The sequence below is a fragment of the Phalacrocorax carbo genome, chromosome 5 (assembly GCF_963921805.1).
Source record: "Phalacrocorax carbo chromosome 5, bPhaCar2.1, whole genome shotgun sequence".
Taxonomy (NCBI): domain Eukaryota; kingdom Metazoa; phylum Chordata; class Aves; order Suliformes; family Phalacrocoracidae; genus Phalacrocorax; species Phalacrocorax carbo.
In genome coordinates, this window is record NC_087517.1 from 36,811,869 (window position 1) to 36,822,296 (window position 10,428).

Genomic DNA, 10,428 nt, shown 5'->3' on the forward strand with positions numbered 1-10,428 from the left:
TACAATCAGTAAATTTATTTGAAAACCATGTAGGAAAAACAAAGATTAAACACAACTAGACGTCTTGCCTATGATGTGAAAGTAAATTAAAGGCGTTGCTTTCCTTTCTGCTAACAAAAAAAATGTAATATGTCAATTCAGAAAAGACAAGCCAGGGATAAAGGCATTAGATGAAATGCATGTGTTTAGGCTTTGTGAACAGAGCCCTCATTTGCCTAAGCAGCTTGCTTGCCAGTTACAATTTTCACACTTCACTAAGCATGACCTGCTTTAGTAGACTTTTAAGCAACAATATTAAACTGCAAATTCGGTAACAAGGGAGAAGACACTGTTTCTACTTGGAGGAGCAAGATCTCAAAGAACACGAAGAGGACTGCCAAGTGGGTGCGAGGGAGAATTGGCAGAAGCCAATGGGAATTTAACTCTTGTACATCACTGAAAATCCTACAATTACGTAAAGTTAACAATAATGCTGCTTTTACAGCCCATTTTACATAACTCTGGTTAGATCCCTGCCAAAGAAACTGGAAATGGGAGCAGACATAGGTTGCATTTTGATTGGCGTTGCCTTCAGTTGACCATTTAATTACAACTGTTTGCCTCAGCAACCACAACTAAAGAAATAGTGTGGGAATGAAGCAGTGGAGAGTGATGTTAGTTTTTACACTAAGCAAATGCTGATCAAAATGGAGGGGGTAAGAAAAAGCAATGGGTTTGAACTTTAGTGAAGGCAGTAGTGATTTCAGTGTAGATTTCAGAAGTGCCAGTGCACTGGTGCCTTAGTTTGCATTGGTGCCACTGAAAAAGTAGATTTTGATTTAGGTGTGCCATTATTTATATCAATAATACTACGGGGATGTTTATTTTGCCCTATAATAATGTTACCTATTGCTCTCTTAGACCAACAGCCTGTTATAGATGCAAATTCTTTTAGCAGAAGAAGTAAATGGACTCCGTGAACGTGTACTAGAAGGACGTTCAGGAGCTCCCGGCTTTGTCACTTACCTGTTTAATGACTTTAAGCTGGACTCAGTGCAAGACTTAGGAATTTAGAAGTTGAATGCTCAGCATTCATATTCCCAGCCTTGGAAATGTCCACAGGCCAGGTATAAAACTTGTCTTCATGAGCACATACAGGTGTTCTGCCCAAGCAAGCCAGGCTCAAGCAGGCTATTAAAAGCCAAGCAATGGCTACCAGCTAGTATCTAAGCACATCTGTGTCTCTTGAGGTGAGAATGGTCTGTTTATATCATACTGAGGAGGAGTTTAAACATAATTTAAACCCACATGCTAACAAGGATTACCATACTGCTTAGCACAAACTCAGTTTGGAGACAAGTAGAAATATCAGGGACCTCAGGAGAGTTTAATTCAAGAACTGCAGCACCTATTGACTTATAAGCTCAGATAAGTTCACAGCCCCTCTTAAGGCAGAACCTAAATTCTACTAAGTTCCCAGTATAGGCGGCAACATTTCTTTTTACCTAGGATCGCCTTCTCTGCCTTCGTTTCTATTTTTGTTCATTTGCCTGGTTCAATTTTCAGGTCAATGTGGAGCCAGTATTTTACTCTATGTTCCTGCTGCAGCTAGCACAACAGGACTCCTCTGGGGCTTTCCAAACCATCACAGTCGATTTGATGATAATATATATGCAACTAGTTCCACTGGCCTACTTTTGCTTAAATGTAAAAATCTGCTCAATCCCTTGCTAAAATCAAGACCTGTTTTCATCACTTCGGTTAAGAATTCAGTTCATCCTGACCTCACTGTTATTTTCTGACAGGAGAGATACTCATCAAAAATCGATGCTGTGTACTTTTACTGGCACTCATACTGCTCTCCTCAATTCTGTCCTCTGCTTCGCCTCACTCATCTTTTCTGTATGCCCTAATATCTATGTGTAAACTCCTTGCATGCATATTTTCGTGTGCGTTTTGGTGGGCAAGTGGAACAAATAGAAAAATTTCGTGTGTTTCAGCATGTTGTAAATGAAATAGTTTGCTGGGTGGTATTTTCCTCCTGGCTGCTGCAACTTCCATCTTCAGGTAGCATTCAAGGACAGCATTGTAGGAATTTGGTAGGAATGCTACCAAAACACGAGAGGGCTGAAAACCCTGTGTTTGAGACGTGTTGATAGCATATTTGAGAAGGATTAAATTTAGAAATGGAGGAAGGACTTATTGTCTATGTGTACTATAGGAAGTTGGATGAGGATCGTGGGCTGCATAAAATCTAAATAAATCCCTTCAGAAAGAATCAGAAGACCTTGGCTGCTTAAACAAAGCTTAAAGGTAGCTGGAGACTTCCAGGAGAAATTAATGCAGTAGTTTCCTATGTAAAACAATTTCCTCTTAAAATGATTTAAATAGCATGTAAGTGTAATATAAATAACATCACATATCTGTCAAGGGCCATGTTGCTATAACAATACGCAGCTGTTTATCGCAAAAACTTTAACTGACATGAAAGAATTCTGCCAGGGTTGTGGAGGACATGGTGACACACATGGTCTGAAATGGATTCCCTGTTTGCACTTGTCCTACAGCAAGACAGAGGCCTCCCCCCAGACCAGGAGCTCCTGGTCATTTTAGAAGGGAGTTTGCCGTCCGTCTGCTGGCTTCTTTCCCCACCCCCTGCCTTTCGTTGGCAGCATCAGACAGTTATCTGGAAGAGATAAGCAGGCCAGGCTCTAGGTCTCTCCCTTCCACAGTGGGTCCCCTAAGCAGCAGTGTCTTGCCTCTGTGCCCTTGGGCGAGCGGTGGGACTGGCTGAGCTCTCAAGGTCTCTTCTAGCTGTGCTTTCTCTAAGGGGCTGCCACTATCGCGTGATAGGTGAAAATGTGGCGTAATCAGCCCTGATGTTGCTGTTGCTCTGGTTACTCACATCCTGAGGCTGGTCGGGGGGGGATGTTTATATACATGCACGTGTAGGTACGTGTATGTGTATTAGTTTTGTGGTTGCTTACAAGTGGTCGCATGTTGAAAGACACAGCCTGCCTAGCTGCGATTTCAGTTTGGGATTTTCTTTTTGTTGAACTGAAGGAACGGATATACACCATTGTTGTCAAGGAAAGCCTTAACAGCTATGGAAGTAATCAAGTTCAGTAGTGCATGACAGTGATGTAGAGCATCATCTCAGTGCTTGCCCCATTTGCAGTTCTGCTGAATGATTAAAAAAGCCAACCACTGGCAACTGTGAGAATGTTAAATCTGCTGTTTGTCTACAGGAGTGTACGGTTCCTTGTTAGCAGCATTTTGCCTGCGATTTTTATTTCTTTTTATTTTTTTTTATTTTTTAAAAATCTGGTTTTTTCTTCTCTGTAAAATTGTCAAATTCATATTTGAAAAATAAAAAAAGCAGCTTTTTGAAGAGCCATGTTTAAACACAAAGAATGAAGATTGTCATCCTCTTTCTTGACCAACCTAAAAAGACATAGTCGTTTGTAAACGACCTGTGTGCTGTTATGGTGACGGCAGAGGGAAAGGTGTGTGAAGCGGTAACTCTGGAAGACGGACGGTTATCTGGATGGACACTTGCTTAATAAGTTAGAAGAATGGATGTGGATATGAGATGTCAGAGCCACATCTCAGTTACTTAAAGGTGTTTTCAAAGAGTTTTAACCCCTGTTTATTGTGCAATCACATTGCTATTCCATGGAGTATGATTTTTCTTGAGTTTCTCAGTTTTGGTATCACAAAACAGTGTCTGGGATTACTTTTCAGACTCTCTTCAGTGTCATTTTCTTTTCCGACAGGTGAATCTTTTCTTCCTGCTAAATATCGTTCGTGTTCTCATAACCAAGCTGAAAGACACCCACAAGGCAGAATCCAACCTGTACATGAAAGCAGTGAGAGCTACCCTGATTCTTGTTCCACTGCTTGGCATTGAATTTGTGCTGTTTCCATGGCGACCAGAGGGCCGCATCGCTGAGGAGGTGTATGATTATGTGATGCACATCCTCATGCATTACCAGGTAGGAAGCATTAAACAGTTTTTGCTCACTTGAGCTAGACAGCAGTTGGCATGTGACGCAAATAAAGGAGAAATTGTCGTGTTCTTTTAATTTTTAAAGACCAGTATGCAATGTTCTTATAAATAACTTGAACTTTCTCATGCTGAATTTACATTCTTAAGGGAAAGAACCCTCATGGTAGGTAGCTGGCCCAATACTTTTTAGTAACGTATTTTTAGAAATAAATCACCAAGATTAGATCTGTACTACGTCTGCTTTGCTATCTATGTCTGGATTTTATGAGGAACCTCTAATAATCTCAAACCTAGAAAAAAAGCATACGCATGTGAAATAAAGCAGAATCTTTTTATTTTTATTTTACAGGGTTTACTGGTGGCTACGATTTTCTGCTTCTTTAATGGAGAGGTAGAGTAACAGTTTTTAATATATTTATAATACTTTGCCTATTTTATGTACTTTTGGTTTGTTTCAGCAATTAAAGAAATGGTCATTTTTAAAGAATTGAAAAACATTTTCTGAATCGAGATTTGTCAGGTAAAAAATAATTAAAAAAAAACAACCCTGGCTGCCAAGAGCAGAGCTTGAGAAAGGCTGTGCCATCATTCGCTACATCATTAAATTCTTTAGGACTGATTCTTGTGCTGAGCAATATACATGTCTCTTGATTATAGAAGGAATTGAAGACACTTGTCACTTCGATACAAATTCTCAATAAATATCATTTAAAGTAAAATGTAATTCAACAGCCCGAAGGTATATTTATCTATGTTAGAAGCTGTAGAGTATCTGTTATGCTGGAGAATGATTGTACTGGGCTTTCTGCAGCAGGAATAGAGCATGTTGCACACGTGGTGCTGTGCTGGGTCCTGTTGTGTTATGACAGGCCTTTGGGAAAATTTTAAGCTAAAGTTTGGATTTTTGGAACTGCTGAAATATATCAGAAAATCAGAACTTAATAGCTTATTGGGCTTGGGATAGAAATTTGTGTTGAATATAAGTAGTGCATTTTTAAGAAACCATTGTCAGTCTATTCCAAGAACAAACTACTTTATTCTTAAGTTAGAAGATTTCAGTACTTCAGTAACATAGCCCTGGTTCTGTTGAAGCGAACAAGCTTTGCTGTTATCTTGAGCAGATCAAGGTCCAGTACCTCTGAATGCACACAGTGACTTTCATCTAGAAACTCTGGCCCCTGAGCTGCACCTTGAGAGGACACTTACAGGGCCTTACAGTGCCAGAGGTCAAAGTGGTAGAAAGGCTAAAAAAAATATATGCACAAAATTGTTAATATGGCTCTTGCTTGCACACACCTCGCCCTCCCGCCGCCTCCCCAAAAACCCAACAAATGAACAAATCCACCCCAGCAAAAAACTAACTGGTACTTTTCCAACACTTTTGGCAGAGGAACAATTACAGTCCTACACTTGTTCCTACACATCCGTTTGTTCGGTCGTTGTACGTTCAGTGCAGTTGCAGTATGTGGCTGTTTATGGCTGTGTACGGCTGTGAGCAGCTGTGTGGGAGTAACGAGATGTTTTCATGTGACCGGACCCTTAGTTTCTTTTATCAAATCTTATAAAATTGTATCAGTGGGCTTATATAATGTTATTAGTCAGTAATATTTACTTACAGGTAAATATTTGGCTAATACTAGAATCGATTCAAGCAGGGTGCTCTTCCTCCTCTTCCTAAGCCCGAAGGTGACTGAACTGCAATGAAACTCCCATGGGGCATCCTCCCTCACCCCCCACCCTCCAAAATGTATGAGTCTCAAACGATTATTTTTTTTAATTGCCAAGGAGGCAGAAAAGGTGAAGAAGGGCTTTCTCGCAGTTTAGTGGGCACGGGGCAGTGTTTTTGATCTGATTTTAGCAGAGTAGATCCAGGTTCAAGTCCCTGCTTATATATTTGATTCAAAGCAAAACACATCATTAAGCATTCTGCATCTGATTTGATCACTTGCGTACATTCAGCATTGATGTTTCATGCACTCTTTCCCTTCTAAATTTTATAGTTCAGAATGCCTTCTAAAAACAGATATTTGGAAAAAATCAAACTGAGAATTTTTTCTGCTCCAATTGCAAAATGGGGGGGGGAGGGAACGTCTTGAAATCTCTACAGTTTCTACAAAACAACATTGTCCACTGCTCAGTTCTCTCTTTTAATTCTTGTGGATCTTCTGAGGCTATTTTGATACTTAATCAAGTCAAAACCCTAACTTTAGGATATAATCAGTAAGAATTATATCTGTTAATATTCCATTGTTACAAACTCAAATTTTTTACATTCTCTTCTGCTGTGTAAGAAAAGCAAACCTGAGTCATCCCACTAATTCAGTACCCTACATTCACTATGGGCTGACCAGTGGTAGAAGAAGTGCTCTTCCACAGCTCGTACAAATGGTAACAGATGAATCACTTCTTGAGCATCCGCCAGCAGCATCATGTTAAAAGGAGGATTTAGCCATTTTAACATTTATTAATTTCAGCATTTAATTTTTAGACCCTGTGGCTTGTGTTTGTCAGTTAAATGTACACATCTGTACTTGCTCTCTTCAGAGTGGAAAATTATGCTTTTTAAACTAGTTTTGGATTCAGTGCTTCAATGACCACTGTTCACCTTATGTTTGGGGGTTTTTTATTACACCTTTTTCAAAAAGGGACTTCTTGCTTTATAAACAACTGTATCAGTAGGGAGATCCACAGGGAGAACGGCAGTGTAGTTAGGAAGAAATGTCTGCACAGGAAAAAAAATGTGTTTCCTTTGTCTACTAAAAAATTCTGCTCCTGGCGTGGGAGCCTGCAGGCACACGTGTATTCCGTTGCCGTTGTAGTCTCTTGCTGTCATAACAATGCCTGAACAAAGGCTGCAACTGCAGCTTAGCTGTTGTGCACAAGATGCTGCTTTATCGTCCCATGTCGTAGCAGCACCTTGTTAGAGACTGTACAAAATTAGAGGCATCAAAGCGTGGTGTTACCGCCGGCAAGGCTGTGGTTTAAAGGTGAATACTGACATTGGAACTGACGCTTTGGGTGACAGCGGGCGGGGCAAAGATTTTACAGTGGGGCAGGAGCAATTAGAAATTAGTGTTAAAAGCACTAATTTCTTTCTGTCTAAATCTTAGCATTTCCCAACTGCTAGTGGGAATGTTTTCTATACCAAACATCAGGAGCCAAACCCTGTTCCAAGTGGTGGCTTGCAGGCCACTTCTGGCCAAAAAGTGAATAAAAGTGGTCTGCTAGCAGACAGCTCTAGTGAAAAGAAACTAAGAAACATAAGAAAAAATAGCTGGTATGTCCTGCTGGCTGTAGCCAAGGAACATCTCCAAACTTCTTGAGCAGCGCAGCCAGGGCCGGTCTGTTAAATCCAGCTCCAACATGCACTGCAGCTGTTTGTCACAAACCTCCTACAGACAAGGGCGTAGATGCAAACCCTTCACCTTTATCTTCTGTGGCAGGGCTTCCCGAAGGGCACTCACACTCTGCTGCTGTCCCGGCATCCCACAGAGCAAGATGCTTCTCGACTGCAGTTTGAGTTGGCCTAGAGCGGCCTTTGGGGTGACACAGGCTGCAGTCAGAGGAGAAGCTTCTTCCAGATCTCTGATAAATCAGCAGAAAGATTCCTATTGAGCCCTTAATAACAGGTGATAATGATGACCTACGTGGTCCTTGTGGGGTGTGTTTCTTTTCCTTTCCTTCCACTGGTCTATAGAAATGTTGCATTGAAGATTATAGTCTCATGTCTGCAGGATCACACAATCCCTTTATCAATAGGCGGGGTTGTGTTGTGGTTTTTTTTCTCTCCTTGTTGGCTGCCGAGCTGTTTGATTTGTGCTGTCCTGAACATCAAGCTACTAGTACGTTAAGGGGCTGATTGGAAGGAGGTCTTCATGAAAACTCATCAAGGAGAGCCGTTACTAACTAATACGGTGAGAAAATAAGAATCTTCCAGCTGGAACTAGCATCTCTGTTAATGACTGAGAATTATATTACCTTACATTCTTTCATTAAATGCATTGCTTAATATCCTTTGTTGTAACAAAGTAACACAGTGCTACCCCTCCTGAGCTGAATTTACAGCTCTGTGCAACTGCTCAAAGCTGAGGAAAATGTGATAAATTCTGGTTTTGTTTCACGGGTAGACACGCATATTGTTAAACAGAGACTAATTAGTGGTGAAAATTAGTTGTGTCATTGATTTTTCCCATCTTCTTCTATAAATGATTGATTGGACAGTTTAGAGAAGACTGAAAGACAGTAATATGAAATGGAAGGATGTAACACCCAACAAAATAGCCATGTAGTAGGACAGGCGTGAAATACTGATTCGGCAGCAACAGAGGGGCTTTGGGAAGAATGCCAGAAATACGTGGCTTAGTTAGCAGTGCACTGTGAGAGCATGATGGGCGCAGGGGCGGGCAGAGGGGAAACGGGGTTTGCCCACACAGGAAACACTATTTATAGCAGTCTGTCACTGGCCAGAGAGCAAGCTAAACAGGCTCTTTTCTCCCTAGAAGAAGCCCGAAGGCACTTGACTTGCAGCGATAGCGATGGCTTGCTTAAGCTATAGGGAACGATATCTTTTAGGACCGGTTTACAAATATTATTAACAATTGCAAATATGATGAACAACATAGTGTCACTGAAGCAGACAGGAGGAAGTGTGGGAGAGGACCTGAGCGTAAGGCTTGTCTGCAACTTGGCAGTTCTAGTCTATTTCCCAGCTGTGCCGATAGGCTTCTTTGACCTTGGTTAAGCCGTTTAGTTGCAGGTGCTGATGTTTTCCCATCTGAAGCCCATCTTGTCTAAAGTGAAGATTGCTCAATATGTAAATTTTTGTGTGTGTCTCTACAATAAAACGCTAACATTATTGAGGTAATAGACTCTGGAGAGGAGGACAAATGGAAGATAGCTTGGTGATGTCCACAGGCTGATCGGTATGATTCAAAAGTAAGTTCCAAGCTTCCCCCTTGGAAAGGACGGAATTTTAAATATGCCTCTTCTCTTGGCTTTGTGAGGGATTACTAGAAATGGGTTCAACCCGCGAGAAGATTTAAGGCTATACATTGCTATGCAATGCAAATTAACTAACCAAAAACTTCCTGTGGTGAAACAAGAGCTCTCCATTTAGACTCGGAAGAACTACAGAATTTTGATACGAAGAGCGATAAGATCAGATACTCCGACGTATTAAGACTTCTGAGTATTAAGACTCAGTGTTTGTAGATTTGTTTTTAGATGTTTTGCGTGGGTTGGAAAGGCGTTATGAACAGTAAAAGAGCACCTCCTTTGCCCTAAAATACTAATTTCTTGTGTTACTCAGTTGATACTTCTTCCCTTAGCCTTTTACATTTTCTTTGTAAGGATTTTGAGAAATATGATGTTCTCCTTTAAACAGAGGATTCTGATACCGGCCTGCAGGAAGTCTGAAAATCACATCCCTTTTCTTCCATGTATTTTTATTTTTCATAATTAAAGCCGGAGTAAAATTAGACAAAAGGCAACATTGTTTTTAGGGAAATATAAAGCAAACACAAAAGAAACCCTGAAGACTTATGGAAAATCCTAAAAATATTTACCTACAGTATCAACGTGTAACTGGGGGAATCGCTGTTCACTGTTTAGTTCTTTTGTATGTAACAAAGTGAAATGAAGGTCATGCTTGTGCATGAGGCCTGTGATTTGGGGTGCACTGCTGGAGAAATGTGAGGGTCAGTGTCCCCCCAGCATTTCTTGAAAGCGAGTGCCTTGCCCGTCACTGCAGGAATACTTTGTGTACAGAGTTTGGCTGAAGAGGAAGTTAAATACTCATGACCTGGGGGCAGGTTTTTTTAACATTAAAAAAAAAATAATCTCTTGAAAAAGCACCACCAATAGCTATTACCGTTCTTTGCATTCCTCACTTGGCACCTTCACCAAAAGACTAATTCCATGTGAATTTCATGAATGTGACACTTCATCAATCCGATATGCACAGGTGTTTAACTGTATTGTAGGAGAGGAAGGCTGTGACAAACATAACATCCTTTCAGTGGAGACATGTGAACTAGCTGGGGCCTGCAGCCATTTTCTCAGCTTTATTTTTAACCCTGGCAGAAATACAGAGTTTGGGATATTGTCCTTCTATTCCTTTGATTAAGCTATGGCCAGAAATTAAGACAGGCTTTTCTGTGCCAGAACCATAGCAAACGTAAATTATGGTTTCTTGAGAGTATACGATTTTACAGCTGCTGAGGATGCGGCCTTTGGAATATAAAGGTGAATAGAAATGACCTTTTTCACCTGCAAATCTGATCTGTCCACACTGGACTTTGGTCCACAGGGGAGAAAGCAGAAAATTGTGTTGCTTCTGCTCTTCCTGTATCATGTGCTTCTCCTGAGCAACTAGTACACCACAATTGTAAAATGTAATTATTTCACGCCAAATTGGCCAAAGAATAACGCCTCCTTAAAGT

At 40.8% G+C, this 10,428-nt stretch overlaps 1 protein-coding gene across 1 annotated transcript in view; it reads left to right on the forward strand.

The window, feature by feature from the left end:
- Positions 1-10,428, forward strand: part of CALCRL (calcitonin receptor like receptor) — a 68,322-nt gene that overhangs the window by 53,901 nt on the left and 3,993 nt on the right. The window contains exons 11-12 of the mRNA XM_064452039.1: positions 3,756-3,974; positions 4,338-4,379. Of these exons, the coding sequence (XP_064308109.1) occupies positions 3,756-3,974; positions 4,338-4,379 (261 nt within the window). The remainder of the gene's footprint in view (positions 1-3,755; positions 3,975-4,337; positions 4,380-10,428) is intronic.